Below are 22,716 nucleotides of genomic sequence, written 5' to 3' on the forward strand. Positions count from 1 at the left end.
TGCTGTTTCTAGGAAAATTTTAATGCCAAGTTGATTACATACTCTGTTATGTTCTGTGCTCTTGGAAACCAATCATGATAGAAGTCAGTAGAATTCCTTTGTACAGTTAGTTATCCACAATAAGCTTGGACCTGGACCACCTACCCAGTAGCACTTCTTGCACATGTGTATAGGCTTTTGTAGTATTTGCCTTTATAAGCTGCCCCTGGGATGGACCTCAGCATAAGAGATATAAGAAGCTATTTAAAGTAAGTCTTCCATTTTGAGTAGGAGTCCAGTGAAGTTTAAGTTCCCAAGACTTCCCTGAGAACTGACATCCTACTTGGCAGAAAGAGACATATACTTGGGCAACTGACACCCTAGTTGGCAAGTTAAGACATAACTGCTAGACAAGTCCCATCCTGGTAGGCAAGTTAAGACATGAATGTTAGACAAGGCAAGCCCCCTGCCACAGGTGAATACCCAAACAATGGGAGCAGGATAAGTGTACAACAAAGACATATTCCTAAGGAAATCCTCCTCTCCATAAATCCTGATTGGAAGGATAACTTGGTACAGAAGTTTGTAGATGTCAGGCTTAAAAAGCCCTGTAGGATCTTAACTTGGGGTCATGGTTCAGTTCAGGAATCTGGACCATGTCCCTGATTGGTCAGTCTTGGGGTGTGGTGTTCAATAAACCATCCCTATTTGACTGAGATCAATGTCTACATGGTTTTGCACAGCCATTCCAAGACCCCAACACCATACTTAATGCTTGTTCCCCAGTTTGTAGCACTGTTTTTGGGGAGAGTGTTGAGCCTTTTAAAGAGGTGAGGGCCTATCCGGTGGAAATAGGTAAGAAAAGACAGGTTATAGCCAGCCCTTCCTATCAGTTCCCGTTTTCTGATGGTGTGAACGGCCCTACCACTATGAGCTGAGATGCTAGGTTATGCTTTCTCTGCAACGGTGGACCAAACATCCTCAAACTGTGAGCCAAAATACATCTTTTTTTTTTTTTTTCACTTAAATTGTTTCCCTTAGGTGTTGTGGTCACAGAAACACTAACTAGTTCAGAAAACTGGTGCCTAGAAGAAGTTGTTACCTAAATAACTCTGCCCATGAGATTCTGAAGCCTTTGGAACTGGTTGGAAGAGTTTGGAGATCCGAGTTTTAGAAACCATGGGATGCTGTAAGCAGGGGTTGGTCGGTTGAAGCTCGGGAGGCTAGAATGGTGATAAAAACATGGACAGTAAAGACTGTGCTCATGGGATTTCGGATGGGAACAGGACTCTATTGGGAACTGGGCTACAGCCATTTGGATACAGCCTGGAAACTGTTTGCACCCTGAAATTTTAAGTGAGACAGAATTAAAAAGTAACTTCAAGAGAGCCTAGCCTTCAAGTTGTGATAATAGCTTTTGTTGCATGTTTTCAGCCATGTATGTAGCCACAATTTGGAACAAAAAGCCACATAGAAAGATGTGAAAAATGTTGTTTGTCCACAATAGCAGCTACGCTGAATAGTTTTATGTTAATACCACAAGCTAGAGTCACCTTTGAGGAGGGAACCTCAACTGAGAAAATGCCTCCATAAGATCAGGCTGTAGGCAAGCCTGTAGGGCATTTTTATAGTTTACAATTGATGGGGGAGGGCCCACCCCATTGTGGGTGGTACCATCCTCGGGCTGGTGGTCCTGGGGTCTAAGAGAAAGCAGGCTGAACTAGCCATGAAGACCAAGCCGAGAAACAGCACCCCTCTTTGGCTTCTGTGTCAGCTCCTACTTCAGCGTTCCTATCCTGTGTGAGTTCTTGCCCTCACTGCTTTTGATGATGAGCTGTTATATGGAACTGTGAACGAAACAAACCCTTCCCTCCCCAAGTTGCTTTTGGTCATGGTGTTTCATCACGGCAATAGTAACCCTAAGTCAGACAGCGCACATTTAAAGTGGCAAGACCTCCCGCTGGAGACTCGGGATGTAAAACTGCAAACTCATTCAAAAAATTCACCTTTGAAAAGAGAGTGCAACTGGGCATCCTACTCATAAAGGACTGCCTGGAGAAGGATTTTCCCAGGTTTAACCACACAGGCACTCAGAGGCTGTTTGTAGCTGTGGTCTACTGCTGAAGCTCTGGGCAGAACTTGGCATAATCTATATGGTGCTGGTTTTGTAGGCAACCAGAACACAGGACTTACAAGGTCACAGAGGTTTGAACCCATATTTTTAAGGAAGGGTTGGAAGATCAATGGGACCATATCCCCACTTCAGGGATTCCCTGACAGAGAGATGTGTGAAACTTTGAGGATAAAATCCTGAGATACAATAAGAGCTCAGAATGCTCGAGATGCCGGGGGTACAGAATGTCTGTCAAGGGAACCTGTGGGCATTGGTGGAATCAGCCCAAGAAAGAGGTCATGTGGATTGCAAATGGCAGGACTGCCTAAGCTTGATGGAGTTCAAATGATGGTACAACCACCAGTTCTCAGGGACAGAGCTAGAAAACTTGACATTTTCCTGCTGAGAGTTTTGGTTTTGCAGTAGTTCTTGTTTCTATGTTTTCATTTCAACTTTTTTTTTTTGGACAAGAATACTTACTTTGTACCATTGCATATTAGAATTATGTAACTCATAATTTTTTTTAAACAGAAGTTCACAATTAAGAGATTGCTGTGTGCCTTCATAAGACCCTGCAGTTTAGATCCCCCTCTCCAACTTTTGGGGGAATATATTCATTATTCATAGAGTTCCGTTTAATAAAAAGACAGTTGTTTTCAAATATATCATGTACTTTGACATATTTGCTTCTGCTCTTTCCTCTCTTTTGATCCCACTCCTCCGAGACTTGGAGTTATGAATAGTGTTGGAACTGTTAAGACTTAGATACGCTTAGATTTGGACTAAATGCATTTTGTGTTATGATTTCCATGGATGGAGTGTTTTGATTTGAATGTAAGATGCCCCCACTGGCTCACATTTTAAATGCTTGTTTCCAAGCTGTTGGTATCATCTTGGGACATTTTGGTATCATTGTGGAACTTTTTGAAGGTGGAGTCTAGGGGTGGATCTTTGAAGGTTAGACCCAGGGTCTGGTTTTTGTCACAGTTTCTGGTTCCTCGGCTACAGTGTTGCCAAGAGCCCTACTGCATGCCTCCTCCACTGTGGACTGAGCTGTTGCTCTATGCTTTGCCTGCTGAGGTGGAATTGAAACTATGAAACTTATTTCCCTTGAGTTGTCTCTGAGAGCTGGGTGGTCCCAGTGTTGCAGAAAGAATGGAAACAAAACCCCTTTAAGGCAAAGGCTTCTCTTGCCATTTTCACTTCCTGATCCCCAGTCTTTGGACAGCACCCAGTCAGCATCCTATGTAGTGAATACATGACAGAACAAATGCTCCCCACTCCCCGGGTTATCCATCAGACCCAGAGCAAATGATTCCACAGCATCTGTGTCCCATGGACACTCCCCCATTCTTCTGTTTCTTAGCAGTATTTCCAGCTTCTACCCTTCTACCTGCTGCTTGTCTCCTGCTCTCTGACCCTTTCCCTATTCTCAGAAGACTAAAATATTGACTCTCTTGTGCACAAGGCAGCAACTTGCTGTTTTCCACGGAACCTCTTGGGCGACTAGTGTACACTCTCAGCCTCCTTTCCAAACAGCCAGACCTCCTGATCCACCTCCTTGCTTACTTGTTCTACATACCCTACAACTCTGAGGTCCTTCGAAGTGATGTTCAAGAAGACCAGCTATGTGGGCTCATCAGCACAGGTTCTCCCTCACCACCCCTCTTCCCTCCTTTCTGCAATTCTTGATGCTCCTCCTGTGAAATCCCTTGACACTCAGAACCCTTGTCCCCAGCCAGACTATCAGTCCTAGACCCTAGCTATAGAGTCCCATACATGCCAGTCACAAATTCAATTTGTGACCATTTTCAATTTTTCTACATACATTTCCTTTCCCCCCCCTATCCACTTCAGAGCATCTTCCATGTTGGGAATCTAAGGGAGCAGCATTTGATGGCTGATAATTAGCAACTAATTAAGAGGGGAAAGCATTGAAGGGAGAGGCTTTCTCAGGACTCTGAATATATTCCCCAGTGACTTTCTTCATGCCTTGGCCACTATCAGAACACCACCCTAATAACTTGATGAGAAAACATCACAAAAGAGAATAGCACATTTCATATTTGCCTCTTCTGTGCTGGCAGACCTGGGCATGCTCTCAACATCTCTTAGGCACTAACTGAAGCCAATTTTGCTGACCCTGAGGCTTGGAAGCTTAAATGAGACTGTGAGGCTCCTGACATGTGGCGTGTGCTTAGTGAATGGTAATTATTTGAACATGACAGCAATAGACACACATGTAAGTCTCAGATCCATCTCCACCCTGACCCCTGATCCTGGAGCTGCATGCTCAACAGCTTTATGGATATCTCTGCCTAATACTACAAAGCCACTGTCCTGCCTCACCTCACCCCAGCCAGCTCTGCCTTCTTTGTTTGTCTCTTAGAACTTTGATTCTTACACCATCCAGTCTAGGCATGTTGTGTGTATCCCCGTGTCCTGCCCTGTCCTCTGAGTTGTAAGACTGAAGTCCTCACTTCACTTTTTCGCAATCACACCTGACCTTTCTGTGATAATGTCACCAACAAGGAGCTGCCTGTGACTACTTTCTTGGGCCACCCCTAAGAGCCTCCAGGCAGGATCATTTCTGCTTCCATCTCTTCTTCATTCTGACACTTTGTGAACCTAATCTACTTTTTTTTTTTTCCCGAGATAGGGTTTCTCTGTATAGCCTTGGCTGTCCTGGAACTCACTCTGTGGACCAGGCTGACCTTGAACTCAGAAATCTGCCTGCCTCTGCCTCCCAAGTGCTGGGATTAAAGGAGTGTGTCACCACTGCCTGGCTCTAATCTACATTTTAAAAACAAAATGGAAGCTTGGATTTTCTGTTGGTTTAGAACCATCACCCACAGCAAATGGAAACTCTTCTCCCTTGTTTTTCAACCCAATGGATCTGGCCAGGTTTTGTTCTTCCTGTGCAGCTTATATGGCAGCCAGTCCCATGATAACTCTCCCTACCCACACGAACCTCTTTGTTGGGCCCTGGCTTGGCCTCTCTTCTCCACGTACATATGTTTTCCTTTCTCTAAGACCTGTCCCAAATGTGCCTCTCTTAATGAGCCAGCCAGAAAGTACGGAATGTTGTCCAAACTGGTCTCTGACACTGTTTTCCCCATGAATCTAGGGGTATATTTAGACTACCACCCCTCTCTTTGTTTACTCTTTTTACCCCAGACTCAATAGGAGCATCAATTATTGGAGACATTTGCTATGCTTCCGTTACCCTGGATACTCAAGCAGTGCCTAGCACAGAGAAGCTGCTCATGGAAAGCACAGAAATTCATTATTACTTCATTGCCCTCTGCTCCAGTCATTTTGCACAGCCATCCTCTGCTGGCTCCAGCTGTTTCCAGTACAGACTTCCCATCCTTTATGGCCACCTATGATTATTGCTCCTCTGCTGGCTCTGAACCCTCAGTACTCCCATGCTGCCCCTCAAAGCCATCCCTTGTGCCTGGTACTGGGCCAGACTCATGGCTGGAGTTTAGTAAATGAGTGTGGCTGTGAGCTAAATGAACTTCTTCCTATTCTTGGGGGAAATAAAAACCCAGATTTTCTTTCTGGTCTAGGCTGGGAGCCAAATTATCCACCCTTCCTCCTCCCCCATATTGCCAAACAGATTCTCATAGGACTGAAGAGCTCTGCAGTGCCCAAGGTCGGGCCTACCCAGTCTCTTCAATCTGTTTTTAGCAGGGTCATGTGGAGAGCTAAGGGGTGATGGGGTAGCCTGGTGTGTCCAGGAAGGGGCAGGGATGGCTAGACCCACTGGCCAAGGAACAGGTCTGTTCACGTCTCCCTGAGCCCATCATTCATAGGTAATAAATTGTGGCCCTCTCTGCTTCCAAGAAATCCATCTCCCACCTTCTGCCAGGAGCAGCAGTGAGGGGTCCTCAGTATCCTTAGAACATGCCCCCTTTTTTTCTGAGGTCAGGCTAGCTGAGCCTGATGAGGGCCCTCAGAGATAGCAGCAAGTGAGAGTGGAGAAAGTTGCTGGCTTGAGAGGGGCACAGTACTGAGGAGCCTGGGCTGGGCGGGGTCTTCTTTCAAAATGAGGGAGGGTTTCCTCTGACTGAATTTCTCAATGGAGAACATTAAAGCCGTGCTATGAGTTTCTGGACCTTGCAAAGCAAACTCAAACATCAGGCCGAGAGCAGAGTCCCCCACGTGCAAAGCTGCTCCATGTTGAACAGCAGGTCAGACTGAGAGCATCGACCAGTGGAGCCTACAAAAGCAGTTTACTGCGATGACCAGAGATGGGAAGGAACCAGGTTAACACCATTAACTGTGTCTTCCTTAGTCTTCCCATCAACGGTATGATACAGTACAAGATCCAGATCTGGGACACAATGTAGGGCAAAGATTTTGCACTGCACTTAACAGATAGCTGGTTCTCAGGTAGCCCTAGATGGCACCCACATGTCACTGTCTACCGCAGGAAGACTAATTCTGTGGCAAAAGGGATTGTGTGTTTTGCATTATCACAGTGAGCAGAGAGGGGCAGGGTAACACCCTCTCTGTGAACGGAGCCAAGTGGGGTGCCACTTCTGTGTAGTCTTGTCTTCACCCCACCCTCTACAGTCTGAGCCTCTGGCTCCCTTCTTACTCACGCTAAAAATATCACCTTCCTTCACAGTCAAAAGAGCCTAGGGATGCTTCAGCACAGTACCAGAGTTCCCAAACGAGGAAACAGGCCCAGAGAGGAGAGGCGACTTAGAAATATGGACAACCATTTCTTGGCAAGGTGCTTCCGGGTAAGGCTGGACTTTGAAGCTTGGGGTCTAGAAGATATGCCAAAGGAGGGGACCAAACATCACATCTGTGGATCCTGGATTGGAGGACAATGCCTGGATGCTGCTGACCACAGCTCCATGGCCCTGAGGTTTGGCAAGATCAGGGAGCTCGACAATCTGGGTAGCCAGCCAAGATGGCTTCTTTGGCAGCCACGACAGAGAGCAGGGTGCAAGCTCTTTGGAGAGCTGCAGGATTTGGGAATCACATCAGGCCCTCTACAGTACAGAGGGCACAGTTGCTCTTCTAAAGGGTATGTGGAACATGCATACTTGCTCTTTCTGTCTCTCTGTCCCTAGACTGTACCCCCAAAGATCATTGCAAGAGGAAGTGAACAGGCCAGGGCAGAAGGGGTAAAGGCTGTTGGAGTTGGGTAAGGGGTCCACTTCCTGGGTCAGGGTCTTGGAGAAAGGGGTCAGTGAGGTGCAGGAAAGCTTGCAGCAGATGTCTTTCACTCGCTCATTCCAGGCTGAGCATCTCCTAGAGTCCAGGGGCTATGCCGAGTGCAGGAGAACCAACCACGACTGAGAGCAGAGCCGCAGCTAGAGTGCCACTCCATAGCTGTCCACGTAGAACCTATGAAGTACAACCGTGTCCCGCCCCCACCCACCCCGACTCCCTCCCCCACACTGTAAGCATTCAAAGGACAATCCACTTAGCTCTGCAAGAGCCAGAGAACTATATGGTCCTTGTCTGTGTGAGAGGGGCAACTCCCAGACAGTTGTGTAAGCCATGGGCATGCTACCCGTGCTCATCCAGCTTGGAGCTTCGGGATGGACCACTGAGTAAACCGAGACCACCCGAGAAGCACAGTTAGGTTGGGCCCTTCCAGTGGAGGAAGCAGTCTGTGTGAAGAACCAGAGGCAAAGGCTAGCCAGGGGGATTCAAGGACTGTGGAAAAGAACGGGAGGGACCCTGGAGTGGGCTTGGGTCTGTGGCAGGGGGGTGCAGAGAAGCTTTTGTACTGTACATAAAGGTGGCCATCAAGGGGTTCAGGCGGAGAGCAGCGTGATCACAAGTGCACTTTGCAGAGGTGACTCAGCTGTGGAGGCCAGGGTGGAGAGGCGCAGCTGCAGCTGGCGCTGGCAGGAGGGGGCCCAGGGGTGCAGGCAAGGGGCAGGCTGGCAGGAGGTGGCCCAGGGGTGCAGGCAAGGGGCCGGCTGGCTCGGCCTTACGTGGGGTGGTGGAAAGGGCGGGATCTGGAGAGAAGTTAGAGGCGATCTTGGTAAGGGTTAAGGATGGAGATGATATAAGGTAACAAGGAGTTAGAGAAATGCTTCTAGGTTTCCACTGGCTGACAGGGAAACCTGGGTCGGGGAAGACCAGGAGGCCATGGTTTCCCACACTCCCAAGCCTGAGAACTGCTGGATTCCGTGTGATTGCGGGTAACCACAGGGTCAGAATACTAATCCTCCTCTCTCAAAGAATTATGAGCAGTAAGGACCCGGCTTAGGTTTCAGGCCCATCCTCTTCTCTCTTTGTCACAGAGCCATTCTTTCTCCTTTTCAGTCTCAGAACATTTTCTTTGGATTTTTTTTTTCTGATAGTTCTGATATTTTCTTACATTTTAAATTAACTTTTAAGTTGGCCTAGCAGTGATATTTATTGTGGTGTTTCATACTTTGTTTTCCTTCTGTAATGACTAGGGTTTTATTAATTTTAAGAGGCCCCTCTGCATGGTTTAATTTCACCTCCCTGTGGTGCTGGGGATAAAGTCCAGAGCCCCATGAGCTACAGAGCGTTCTACCACAGAACATCTTTTTAATATCAGGTGCTGAGCTGGGCACTGGGGGGAGTTGGGGGGCCGATGCTGAAAGGCCAGACAAGCTTCCGGAGAGGTGAGGAAACAGGAGGCCAAGGGCAGGAGCACTGGGAAGAGGAAGAACTTCAAAGAGGGAGGCACAGGGGGCGGCACACAAAACCTCAGAGACTCCTGAGATGGCTGAGGCCCAGATACAGTAAACAGCTTGCCCGAGGCCACACAGCTCTTTAGCAGAGAGTGGGCAGAACTCAGCCTCTTATAAATGTGTGCCATGCTTCATCTAGCTGGTTCTGGCCTCCTCACTGCCCCCTTGCCCACTTCTCCTCCTGCCTGTCCTAACCTGTGGTTGGTCTAGAAAGATACAAAGTTCAGGGCAGGCCAGCTGTTGCTCAGGCTGAACTCACACGCTAGACTGACCCAGTCCTAGTGGCCCGAGATGCGATCCCACCTGTTAGAATAGGGCTTGCCACGAACAAGTCACCAGTCAGACTTGAACCTGCCACAGTTCTCCATCTCAACTCAGCACGTTGGCTGGCACTTGGGCTAGTTTCTCCTGCTCAAGCCACGCCTTCTTCGGTTTGGTTGATGGGACTCTACATGTGATTGTGATCCCTCTGGGGCGGGGGAGAAGCTTGACTTTTCTCCTTGGTGCCCAAATGCATAGTCACTAAAAGTGATACCCGCTCCTACCAGTACTTACTACATCCAAGACACTTTGCTGGATGCTGAGGGTGGGTGAGGAGAGGATACAGAAGATGACTCCTGTCCCAGAGGGGCAGTGTGTCTCTGGTGGAGTGTGCTCACAGCGGGGCAGAGAGAACGGTGGAGTGTGCTCACAGCTTACCCATGTCCCAGGTCACACTGTCCTGATCCTCATAGAGCTCCATCCAGTGAGAAAGAGCCCAGGACCTCACAGGCCAGGAATCTGTACCTAATCCTTAAACTAAAATGCTCTCCATCCTCAGTGTTCATATGTTAGTGCCTCTGTATGTTCCCAGAAGGACAGAAAACGGATCTCCTCACTTTTCCATACCTCAGCCCTTCCATATTTCAAACCTGTCTTCTAATCTATGGCTTCTTTGTGTGACCAAAACTTATTCTCTTTTCCTTCTGCAGGGCTTGCAGAGTACTCAGTTTGCATCCTGAATGCAGAAGAACCAAAGGAGTATGATGTCTAGGATTGCTGGCTGGCCATCCCATTGTCCTATGGCTTTAAGGGAACTGCTCTGAGGCCCCCTGCCCTCGAAAGAGGCCATGACCCATGCCCCAACCTCACTAACAGCGGAAGTCTGTGAGCTTCCACTTAACCAAAGCCCTGGGCTCCTGCTCCAAGGCTGTGTTCTCACCAAACACACAGACTACCAAGGCCTTGGGCTACAAGCAGAATTTTAGAATTCTTTCTATTTTCTCTGACTTATTTTTATTTGAAGCATCTTTCCGTCCATTAAAAAAGAAAAAAACAAATCTTGGATTCAGTTATTAATGTTCTTACTGCTGCTCTTCAGCCTTATCTTATCGGAATGCTGATAACTATAACTTTCATATTTTTATCCAGTGCCTTCTCAAAATGGGGGACTAGGCAGATCATGGACAGTGGTCACGTTCCCTGGATGTCGACCAGATAGAAAACGCTGATGATTTGGGGGTTTTGATTCCGTCTCACAAGTTCTACTTCTGAAAAACCCACACCTGTCTGTGTTGTCATCTGATCTGTATAATATAATCCTGTCTTGTCACATAGATAACGTGAAGGATTTAGCCAAAGTGCTTTACTAAAAGTCAGGCACCTTGCCCACTGCTGGTCCCAACCCAGGATGAGAGCTTGGCATCAATGTCCCCCAGAAGGAAGGAAGTTAGTTTGGCTTTACTAAGTCCTCCTGGCTTACAGAGATTTGCCTTGTTCACAAGCCAAGACTGTGTTTTTCAGGGCCTACACATTACAGAGCTAGCCGGGCTACTGGCAGAAACTGAAGGCTGAGTTCCCAATCTCTCGATGAGAAAAGCAGTACCCAGAGTGTTTCCAGGGCATTCCTGAAGGAACCGTGAGGACCAGATCCCAGATCTACCTCTCCAGGTTCAGATCTGTTTTCCGATAGACTCTAATAGTCGCATCTCTCTCTAAGCATGTATCCCTCTCCCTGTAACGAGATTCTGAATGCCTGCAACTGATCAGCCTTGGAAAGTCTGTCAATCTATGTATATACGACCAATGACTTTGCACTTTATTTTGCTAATGTAGGCCTAAGAATTGGGCTGTCCCCTGGAAGGCATGGGGGTGAAGCTATTTCTTCTGGGTCAAGTGGCAGTGAGGACTCCCCCGATGACAGCTACTTGTTTGAGGGGTTTGCATCTTGTAAAGGACAGAGTCCCTGCATATACTAGCTACGGGCAATGTGGTGCAGGATGTGAACCCTGCCCCGTAAAGGCCAGGAAGGGAGTTAAGTATGGCCTCCTGAGGAACGGCTTTCTAGGGAAGGACAATTAGGTAGCTCAGCTGGGGAGATACATAGAAAGAAAGTGTACCTGTGGGTCCCTGTCACCCTGGACAGTCCCCAAGAGGCAGAGCCCTTCAACCACCCTCCCCACACCCCCCTGGAAGGCCCTGGGTACCTGTTTATTCTTTAGGTCAAGGGAGAGTTCGTACTCGGAGGCAGCAGGAGTGTGGGAGCAGAGCGCCGTCGCCAGGGCAGGCTGCTGCTGGCCAGGGGTGGCCGCGCGGAGGGGGCCAGCCCGTGGGGAGCCCACCGCCCCTGGCCGCTCCTCCTCCTGCTGTAGCTCCGGGGCTTGAGCCTTCGGGACATGGGCACTGGGTCTGCCGGCTGCCACCGCTGCCACCACGGAGTCCTCCATGCCCCCACCGGCCTGGGCACAGGAGCCATCACTGTGAACAGAAGGCAACGGTGCTCGGTTGGGGGAGAGGGGGATGGTGCATGTGGCCTGACCTGCTTGGTGCTAGTCCTTTTCAGTGAGAGGGGCTGATGGGGTATCTCCGGCTGCCCTTCTAGGGAAGGGCTCTTATAGTTGGAAAGAGCTGCAGGCAGGGGTAAACCTGAGATTGGGAGGGCACTCCAGGTAGAGAGAACACCTGGGGCTAGGTGTCAGAACAGGAGCAGAACGGTGAAGAGTGAGGGGGCTCACATCCGGGATCTTTGTCTTAGCATCCCGGCAACCCTGGCAGGTAACTTAATGACCTGGCACCTGTTCGCAGTCTAGAGAATGCCATGTTGACTGTGCAGGCTTCCTGGGAAGTGGAAAGGTGTAGTTACTGCACATCTTCAAACTGCCTGGCTTGTGAACACAGTGCTAACCCCTGAGGTAGTCACTGGTCTGGCTCCACTTGGAAGTTTGCCTGGGACTTGCTCTATCTTTAGACGGCTTTTAGGGAGTGATATTAGAGGCCAAGCTTGGGGCTGGGCCTGCGGAGAGGAGGGAGCTTGCACTGCTAGGTTTAGAGAGGCATCTGTTCTTTGCTGACTCCCCTTTCCTCCCATAGAGCCCCCACCTGGGTGACCTGTTCCTGCCTCCCTCTTACCTACCCTGAGAAGATGCGGACTTAGTTATTCGGGCTTCTTTTTTCTGCACTAGCCTCCAAGCTGGGCCCTACTTCAAGGCCCAGAGCAAAGCCCTTCTCTAAGAAGCACCTCGGGACGACTGTAGCTCTCCCTGCTCTGTCCTAGAACACTGAGAGCCGTCCTCAGAGAGTCGTTGTATACTACCCAATAGAGAACAGTGGTGTAGTTAACAGTCGGCTCCAGTCCAGCCCTGACTGTATGGCACTGGTCACTTTGCCTCTTAAGTCTGGGGTTCCTTCTCTGCATACCCAGGGTTAATACTGATTCTAGTGAGTTACAGTAAGGAACACAGGAGTCTATGCATATAGGGTCAATTCTGACCTCGGTGAGTTACAGAGAGGATCACAGGGGTCTAATGTATAAGGGGGTTAGCACAGGCTACGTGCTGGGCGAACTCTCCCTTCTACACTTCCCTTCCTAGAGGCCAGGACCTGGATTCTATTTGATTCTTCTTTCCCCACTGAGAGCTTGAGCAGATGATAAATGCACACAGTTACTGATGTATGACATGAAGTGAACCAAGGGTCTGGAGAATGCTCCTACAGCAGACAGCAAATAGAAGGTCAGGATTGGAGGAGACCTTGAGGTCACACAGTGATGCCTGTTCAACTGTGACAGAGGAAGATGGGGGGGGGTGTCAGTGAAGGCGGTGGCACTGGCACTGGAGAGCTGTGAAACCTCAGGAATTAGCTCCTGAAAAGGTATTCTAAACTCTGCTAGAAGGCCCTTTCCCGTGCTTTCCCTGACCCTGGGGAACAGAGATGCTCCTTATAAAGTCCCAGCCCCCATAGGTGGGGTGAAGAACCCTCTTGTTCCTGTCTCTACCAGCTGTCCCAGCCTTCCTTACTCACCACAGATAAAGAAGAGCTCATGGGCGTGCCTCAGCCACAAGGAGAATTGCTCCAAAGCATAGCACTCCAGTCTATCACTTCTTGTGTGGCCACCAGACAAGCCCCATGTTGGGGTGTGGCACCCTAGACATCTTCCGTGTTTTTTTCACTACTGTCACCAGAAAGTTCTTTTGCCTATCCTACTTTAACACCTCTTGCTATAGCACATGTCTCTTCTTACTCCTAAGTGCATAGAGATGGCCCTCACCCACAAATAGGTTGCCCTGCCCCCAGGGCTGGGCAGAAACACACTCTTACCCTCTTTTCTCCAGCCTGTCCTTGCCTCAGTCTTGGCTCTGACACCCAGAGCTACTTGATCCTCTAGGGAACTGGGCACCATTCAGGGCTACACAGACATTTGTTTTCTTTGGTTGTTGACCCGTGCCTGTCAAGAGGCTTCATGGAGTTGTTATCCTCTGATGGCTGTTTCTGCCCATGACACTGTAGGTTGGTAGATAAGTCTTGGCTTTGCCTTCCTTCCCTGGGCTCACCTATAAGCAACACGATGGGAAGTGGCCAGGAGCCGCCCGAACTGCTCTCTCCCACATGGTCAAGACTAGATAGCAGAGGGAGATGATCACAGTTTCGCTATCAGGAAGTATGAATTATAATTCTGCTCTGTTCCTGTCTATGCGACCTTAGTCCATTAGCCACCTTCTTCGAAACTTTATCTGCTCATCTACAGACTAGATCAGTACCTCACAAGGCTTTGCCGTAAGGAACAGATAAGCATATATCCACCGCCTAGCGCACACTTGGGGCTTACTAAATAGAGGGCATGGTTTGTTTCGGAGCCAGAATCACACAGCATGGACTATTCTGAACTAGAAGACATCTCCCCACATTTGGTCTTCTGTTAGCCTTCACAGAACTGAATGATAAGGTTCTCCCTACAACATATGGCCTTACCAGCCCTCCAGATAGACTGGCTTCCCTGACCCCTATTCTGTGCACAGAGAAGAGCGCCTGGTTCTGAACATTGTCACTGTGGGGTTGCCGGCTCGTCTTTGCCACCATGCAGACTCCTTGGTGGTACCTATCACAACATGACCTTCCCTGGATTGGCATTGTCCAGAGTCCCTTGTGTAAGCCTGTGAATTGGACCCTTGGCCACGGGGCAGAAGAGTTCTCCATGCACAGACCTTTATTTTGTGTCTAAGCACCAGCAGAATGGGCCCCATGCCCTATTTAAACAGATATTTAAAGAAATGCTGGCATTTTCATTTGGAACCATCCTGTTAAGCTATTGCAGATGGAGGACTAATTGCTTCAACCTAGAAGTGGTGATCTTAGGTGCATATCTCCTTGTATTTGAACCTAGAATAATGCTTCTTCCAGGACATAGGCTGTGTCTCTGCAGCTCCTTAATGGGTCAGGTTCTAGGCAGCCTAGATGTAAATGGGAGTCGTTCACTCATTCCGCAAACAAAATAGCTTCCTTACAGTTTTGCCTCTGAGAGCCTAGAGGTGTCTAGGTGATCTCAGCTCCCTGGGGCCCAGGGACCATGCACTTGCCCTGGACATTGCTAGTGTGTAAGTGGAACTGTTCACTGGGTTCTTTCTTGGTCTTGGGCACCCACTTGAAAAGGCAAAAAAGTAGGATGTGATGGCACTGTAAGGAAGGGCTCTGAGGAAGCTTCGAGTCTGCCCAAGGTGACTTTAGGTCCATATATCTACAAGGGCTCAGGGCACCAATAAAGGCTAACCCATACTTGAGAGTGCAGTAATTTCCAGACAGGAAGTGAAGGTCTTTGAGAGACAGAGGAACAGTCAGTTGCTCAGAGGACCATCTCACGTGCCCAGCAGCAGATGACCCATGTGGAGAAGGTCACTTAGAGGGAAAATTGGCCTGTGGCTTGGGGTCACTAGATGCCTACTATGCATGCCTCATCCTGGCCTATGTTGGCATAGATACATCCATTTTTCCTTGGGTTTCCTGGGACTTCTCCATCTTGTCCACTGTGTCCATTGTCAGAGCCACTTTCCTGAAATACAATCGTCTGCCCAGGATCTCTCACTGATTCCGGGGCTTGGGGAAGACGTCGATTTATAATTAGCCCACTGAATGACCTTCTCACTCATTCACACCGTCACCGAGGCTGCTGAGCCATCTCAGGTCACTGCACATCTCACAGGATCCTTCTCTCCCTGCATGATCCTTTCACCCACACTGTTCTCCTTCTTGTGAGTGCTTTCAGGACTCAGTTAGTGCCTGTGGGAAGAGCTGATCCTCCTTCTACATCCCTCTTCTTACCTTGGATGGGTAAGTTTTGACACTTGATTCTCTTTCAGTAGTGACGTTCTAATTATTTATCAGTGTGCCTCTGTTCTGCACTAGACTTCCACGTGCACCCCCGCCTTTAAATCGCAGGTGCTTATTATATTGGGATGGCTCATAAGATGTGTATAATACATGTTAATGGATGGATGAATGGACAGGTGGGTAGATATAGATCGCTCAATCCTTACTACTTTCCTAAGGGCACAGACACTGGAGTATGATTCAGTATGTGCTATTTTAATTGTTGCCCAAGGGTTGGTTTCTTGTCCATCTACTGAGAGTGCTGTGGGAGATTCTTTTTGGCTATGGATGCTATTGTCCCTACCACAAACTACATCAGCAATAGAGAGCTATCTGTCCACAAGTCATCTTCCTCCTCAATGCCCACATTACCAACTAAAACAGAATTATTAAAAGTCCACTGAGACCCACTGGGACTCCCGCACCCCACCCCATGCTTATAACATATTGCCTAAGACTAGTGGACTTTTTGCACTTGGGCTTTGCCTCTGCTGTGTCCCTTATGTCCCTATGGAGGTCACCCAATTGCAATGCAAGTAAAAAGTCGCCATGTGAAAGTCACAGTATGCTGACCAAACTCACGGTGGAGGCCCAGCTTGCAGCTCCTCCTCTTTTCTGGATGACTAGGATTATCTTTGTCTTTTGTTCTCAGGCCATTTCCAAGACCCAAGTGCCTCTGCTATAATCTCTGGGTTCTCTTCCAGGGAAACGCCTACATTCTCAAATCTAGCATGTTCTGCTGTAGGGACTTCATGCATGTACCTAAGTAGGAACACTCATTCAGGGCAATGGTCACGGAGGAGAAGTTTCTGTGCAAAGGGCTGCTGGTATCTCTGGGGACACAGGGAAGATGCTTAGAGAAGAAGCTCTACACAGCATTGAAGAGACTTGTAATTATCTTCAGTGCTGATGGAATGCTTAATCAAAGGTCAGAAAGCCTGAGAGGGGTCAGGCTCCTGCTTCTGCACCTGAGCAGCCAGATACCCTGCCCCCTCATCTGAAAAAAATGGGGATGTGAAGACTTCCCTCCCAGGTCAGCTGAAGATGGAGTGACCTCACAGATAAACTGTGTCCATAAAGCTCTACCCAGGGAGCTGACTCAGGAAGGGACTGTCCCCTTTCGGCTCCTTAGAAGTCCCTAGTAGGTCATACTTTGCAGTTTCAGGAGCTGGAGAGGACAGGGATAACTTGAAAATAGGAGAAGGGATGGGGGCTTTGTTTGGAGAAGGAACCACCTTTCCCCAGGCAGAGGCTAGCTTGCCTGGCAGCTGGGATACTGTTGGGATAAGTTGGTAAGGAAGCACACAGACACCAGGGGTCGGTGGCAGCAGATGTTGTCCTCTGCAAGGGCCAGACGCGTATGTTTTCGTACCGCTGCAGTAGCTACAGCAATAATTACCACGGACCTTGCTGGAAGGGTTTAGAAAGCTGAAGGACTCCCCTTTTATGTTGAGGCCCCTCCCGAGGGCCTGGACACCCACACTAGATTACTCCCGACTCTGTCACTCATTTTCTAAGCTCTTCTGGGACAAAGAAACAAAGCCTTTTCTAGACAAAAGCTAACAGTGCACTTCAAAACCCCTCAAGATTTTTCATCCTTTACTAAAACACATTTCCTTTTTTTCTCCTTTCTTTGAATCAATGGAGTGGTTTTAGCTGGTCAGGATGAGCGTAGGAAGCCAAGTGTCCTTTCAGGCCCCAGATGGGTCTAGGGAAGGGCTGAGTCTAGAGAAGGCAAGTGTTAGTGACAGACAAGAACCAAGTTAGAGAGAAGGCTGAAAAATCCTGCACAAGATGCGAAGAACAAGGCCAGGGCTGGTCTCTCTTCTTTCTGTGTTTTCTAGCACCAGGACATCACCCTCCCTTAGCAGACTCAGCTTCCTCACCATGCGACAGTGTTCTAGAGAAAATGCCTCAATATTGGAAGGAAAGAGAAGCTGGCTTTCTAGGTCTTGAGCCTTGTACACCACCAGAGGCCATACTCTTCCATCCCAGCTCTTGTTCACAACCCTCAGCCCACCCCAGATCCCTATGTAGAAACCTCTCATGTCTTCCCAAGAGCATTTAACACAAGCTTCCCTGGCCCACAGCTCCTTGACCACCATGACCCAGTTTGGAAGTTAGGTCTGCCATAGAAGCCCTAGGAGCGTTCCTTCATTTCAAGCCTCAGCTCCTCTGGTGGTGACAGCCCTGCTCTACCAGCTCCCTAGGGTCCTAGTCGAGATGTTATTTGCTTTCCCTATTGGCTTCACGGAAGCTTTGGCCTCACAACTGCCCTACAAGGGGCTGTTGGGATTGCTTTGTCTCCAGGGCTTCCTGTCAAAGTGAGAGTAGCTTCTTGTTTGAGTGCCAGCCCTCACCCTATCGTTCCAAGGTCATAGAGGTGGTCAGAGATGCTGGTCTTGGTGATCCTGTTTTATCCATGCAAAGAGAGCCATCGCCCATCTGCCAGGTCCCAAGACACTCCAGGTAACTTGTCTCAATCTCCTATGTACAATATCTTTCTAGACCCCAACCTGAACATAATTGTCTCATGTATGATGTCTTCATGTTGACAAGCATGCCATGCTCTCACAAGCATAAGGTAGTTCTGGTATTAGAATTGAGTTCTGAGACCCTTCTGTGCCCTTTGCCACCATATGACTCAGCTTCTCAAATCGTGGTAGACAGCCGAGGAGCACTGTGAACTGCTGGCATTGTCTTGCTTCATCTGTTAGCCAGTCCTCTAGGAAGCTCCTGTCTTCTAACACCCTTGTCTCCCTCAGCCTTATGATGAGTCTACAGAACCTTCCCTGAACATATATATATATATATATATATATATATATATATATATGTATATATATATATATATATATACATATATATATATATATCTCCTAATGTAATGTCACAGTTGGTCCGGGCAGCACTTAAGATTTCCAACTGCACACACACTGTGTGTGACCCCAGTGTTTTGAGTCTGAGGACTTAATTGCCCATCCACAAGGAATCCTCATAGGCTTGTTAGAGTGACTACCCAAACCTGTGCGTGTGACTCATCTATGAGACAGGGCAGGGTTTCGTCTTCCCACCTCTGTAGAGTCCCATCGTTGTGCCTTTGTCCTGTTCTAACCCTGACCACCCACTTTGCTTCTTCGTCTTTGTCCCTGAGCTAGTTCCAAAGGAGGAAGCTGCCCAGGGGCTCAGTATGACCACATGCCACAGGAAGGTCTTTCCTCAGGAAGATGTGGACTAGAGACTTGCCGAAACTGTAGCCTGGTACCTACTTTGTTCTGATTTATCAACGGCACCCCAGACTCATGACTTGATGTCTTAGCCCTTGGCTGCTGGTACTAGTTTTGGAGCTGTGGTGATCAGTTACTCTCAGCTGTCAATGTAGTGAACTCTAGAATCACCTGGGAGGTGGGACTTCTGGGCAGGATTGTTGGGGATTATTTTGTTAGAGCAAGTGAGGTGGGAAAATCCAGTCACTGTTCTCTGGGTTGGAGATCTAGACTGTATGAAATGGAGAAAGTGGGCCGAATGCACATTTGTGTTTCTCTGTTTCTCAACTGTGGCTGCCAGAGAAGCTTGTGTTAAGGGGGAAAGGGGACTCATGTTTTTAGTAATATACAAACAGAATCTTTCTCAATAAGGTGATTTTCCATCATGAATTAGCCAACACATGCTGTTGGCTGCAATATGCCTACTACCTCGGCCACCCCCTCCCCCCACTGCTGTGACTTCCCTGCCACGGCAGACCTTAAACTCAAATTATGACTCAACCTTCTTCCTTAAGTTGCTTCTATCAGGGTACTTTGTCAGAAGAGCAGTTAAAGTAACCAAGTCAGTAGGTTCTGGATGCTGGGAGAACCAGGCCTCAGCCTGCAGAAGAGTGGCTAGGAGCAGGGTTTTGGAGGCTAAACCAGCCTCTGCTTCCTGCCTCTTTCCTCCATAATTTGGACAACTCTGAGACCTTTCACAAGTTTTCGGGTACCATGGTCATTATGAAAGGTAATTATTTGCAGTACTCAGAGTTGGACATGGAGTAAATGTTTCAAACACTCTCAGTCACTGTGGATCAAGACTCCTTATGGCGTCCCTGGAGCCCCTCTCCTTCTCCTCGCATGAGGCTTTTCTAGAGTCCTGCTGGCTTTTCTTGCTCCAGTAGAAAACAAGCTAAGCTATCAGACTGGTTCCACTTTCTCACAGTCCTGGTAGGAAGGAATGCCAGCCGCCTCAGCATCAGTGGTGATGAGCATCGTCCACTGCACACTGACGTCGGGAGGAAGCTTCCGAGAACCCAGCTTGCTCAGCAGCTGTGGGGCAGGACCGAGCCATAAACCCTTCACTCTTGAGATTAAATTAATTTCTCCTCTCCGAGGAGCAGACAGGCAAGCTCTGGGCTGGCAAGGAGACTTTTCTGACATAGCGCCTGGCTCTCTCTATCATCACAGCCTCCATGGTGACATCCCAGGTCTGTTTTAACCTTTCCATCTCCTGCCTGATGTCTAGAAAATCCCCCAAATCTGTTGCTCTAGTTTCGTGGCATTCATCCGAGACAATCCTTTTATGATTTCGGCCTTAAGTAAGACCATCCATTCTGTCTGTCTTGAATGTCAGGCTCTTTTCAGCTGGTACTGTATTTGCCACAGGTGAGAACAGACCTCTTTGGATGAAAGTCCCTCCTGGTAAGCCCCCCTGCCATGCTTTAAAAAAAAAAGATCTTTCTCTGAGGGGCCCAGCACAGTGACTGTTAGAATTTTGAACTGAAGTGCTCCCCTAAACCATGGGTTGATTGCTAATCTGTGGCTCTATTAGGAAGGAGAGGAAGATTTAGGACATGAGGTCTGGTGGGAGGAAGTCAGGGCGCAGATATGCTCTTTGGAGGGACAGAGATACCCCAAGCCTTTCTCCTCTTCTCTGTTCTCTTTCTTCCCTGTGAGCCCATCTCTCCTTCTATCTCTCTCCTCCCTGGCTGCCTCAAAATAAGAAACTTCCACCATCATGTATTCCCTCCACCATATGTGGTACTTCCAGGGGCTCAGAAACCGTGGAACCACATGACCATTGACTACAGCCTTTGAAACTGTGAGCCACAATACATCTGCGTACTTTAAGTTGTCTTCGGCTGGTCCACCCCTGGCTGTTGATCTAAACACTTCTCAGTTGTACTGAAAATCTCACTCCCCCACCCCTTGTGTGTGTGTGTGTGTGTGTGTGTGTGTGTGTGTATGTGTGTGAGTGTATGTGTGTGTGTGCATGCGCACGCTTGCAGAGTAGAAGCGAGAGCTTCATGTGTTCTAGGTATAAATATTCTACTATCAAGTTATTCCTAGAAAGTCCAGCTTTCAAGAAGCTAGCATCCACTGAGTTCTTAGGACATGTGAGGCATCTTCCCAACTCACCATCATATTTAATGCCCCTCTAGCATCCCATAGGTGAGAGCTGTTGCTGTCCCTGCATCACAGTGATGAAGGTGAGACCCATTAAGTTTGTAAGTGCCATGCCTAGATCTGAGCTTGGATTTGAATTACTCTATTCATCACTGTCACCTGCCCCACATTGGACTATCATGAAGTCTCCCTGCATCCATCTTCTCCTGCTGAGCACTTCACTACTCCCTTGCCTTTGGAAGGCACCAAAACCCTCTGGGGACCATCCTTTGATCCCTGGAGGTGAACGGGGACTCATGTTTTTAGTAATATACAAACAGAATCTTGCTCACTAAGGCGATTTTCCATCATGAATTAGCCAATTCATGCTGTTAGGACACATCAGTCTCTTATATATTTGGTAAGATAGCTTCCCTGGGGACTCAGGGTGTTCTCATTGGCTCCCTAAGCCTTCTGAGCTTTGGCATACACATAGAGCATGATGGCCACACTGAGAGCTCACCAGTGTGCTTGGGTGCTGGTGCCTGTGGTCCAACCAAGGTGAGACATTCAAACATGAGTAAAAGAAGCAGGCCACAGCCACCACAGGCTGCTGCTGTCTTTGAATGGCTTCCGGTCTTCACCTCTGTCAGCCTCTACCCTCTTGGCCCATCTTCTCCAAGGGGACACAAAAATCTTTCCCAAGGTCGGTCAGGAGGATGCCCAGGCTGCTGGTTCTGTGCTGAGAAGTGCGGAGCTGATGTTGTGTCAGGACAGCTCCACTAGAAAACAGGACCATCTGTGCTGACGATGAGCACTGTGGGAACCCAAGGTACTCCTGGGGTGTGGTTCATTTTGCTCTGGAAGTCTGTGAATGGGCTTTCGATGGGATCAAAAGGGGGAGGCCACACAGCTTCTCGGGGTTGGATTTCTTCCCCTCCAAGCCCTGGTGCTCCTCGCTCTTCACATGGCTCCAGACCTAGATGATGCTGTCTCTGGGGCACTCAGAAGTCCCAGTGAGGAGCAGGCTAGACTTCCCTGTTCAATCCCCCCTTCTCTGCAGGGGCTGTTCTGTCCTGTAGTCTATATATGGGAGATTTATGTTACCACCTGAGGACTAGTGGGTCAGCTGTGCCACATCAGGGCAGGACACTGCAGGATCCCCAAAGGAGCATCCTTTTATTCTTTTTTGTTTCCTCTGCCATACATCACCTCCCTGGTCTGAGGACACCGAGGCTTCAGGGTCAGGGGTCTGGCAGGCTAGGGGCCAGCCCCAGGTATCTTGAAGGATATCATGGGAAGATGCCCCAGCAGTGTGGCCTGGATGACCCCCCTTGGCTGGTCTAAATCAGTGGGTGAGGTGGGTTTCAGGCAGTCTCTGGGTCTCAGTGACTACAGGAACAGGCATGTGAAAACTGTAATTGTCTAGTAAACATGAGCTGGTCCATTGATCTGCTTCAGGCCCATTACCGCCAGCTGGGTGAAGGCTGGAGGTGGATGAATTAGGGGTTTCCCCAGGCCAATGCAGGGCCTCTGCCTGATAGTCCTCCCAGAATGATCCCGCCTTGGGGGAACTAAGTTGGTTCAGCATCCTGCAGATCTCTAGGGCCTACTGGTAGGCATCTCTGGCCAGCTGGTTACCAGGTAAGGCATGTAAGTCACTACCCAAGGTAGGTATGGTAGGACCAGGGAAGCCTGGTTAGGGTTGGTGGCCCTGGAGAAACTATAATGCTGCATACCAGAGGAGGATGCAGGCTACAAATTTCTTCTTCTTCTCCTTCTCCTTCTCCTTCTCCTCCTCCTCCTCCTCCTCCTCCTCTTCCTCCTTTTCTTCCTCCTCCTCCTCCTCCTCCTTCTTCTTCTTCTCCTCCTCCTCCTTCTCTTCCTCCTCCTCCTCCTTCTCTTCTTCCTCCTCCTCCTTCTCCTCCTCCTCCTCCTTCTCTTCTTCCTC

The 22,716-nt window shown here is 48.8% G+C and overlaps 1 protein-coding gene across 5 annotated transcripts in view; it reads right to left on the reverse strand.

Moving 5' to 3' along the window:
- The window catches only part of Iqsec3 (IQ motif and Sec7 domain ArfGEF 3), a 98,290-nt gene that overhangs the window by 41,922 nt on the left and 33,652 nt on the right, over positions 1–22,716 (reverse strand). For 4 of the 5 annotated variants that reach the window (XR_004122290.1, XR_004122289.1, XM_031383287.1 and 1 more), the window contains exon 3: positions 11,256–11,526. The exons of the other annotated variant lie outside the window; for it this stretch is intronic. Coding sequence is in view for 2 of the 4 variants with exons in the window: in XM_031383287.1 (XP_031239147.1) it covers positions 11,256–11,526 (271 nt within the window). In the remaining 2 variants the exon portion in view is untranslated. The remainder of the gene's footprint in view (positions 1–11,255; positions 11,527–22,716) is intronic. 5 annotated transcript variants of the gene reach the window in all.

This window comes from Mastomys coucha, unplaced genomic scaffold (genome assembly GCF_008632895.1).
Source record: "Mastomys coucha isolate ucsf_1 unplaced genomic scaffold, UCSF_Mcou_1 pScaffold20, whole genome shotgun sequence".
NCBI lineage: Eukaryota > Metazoa > Chordata > Mammalia > Rodentia > Muridae > Mastomys > Mastomys coucha.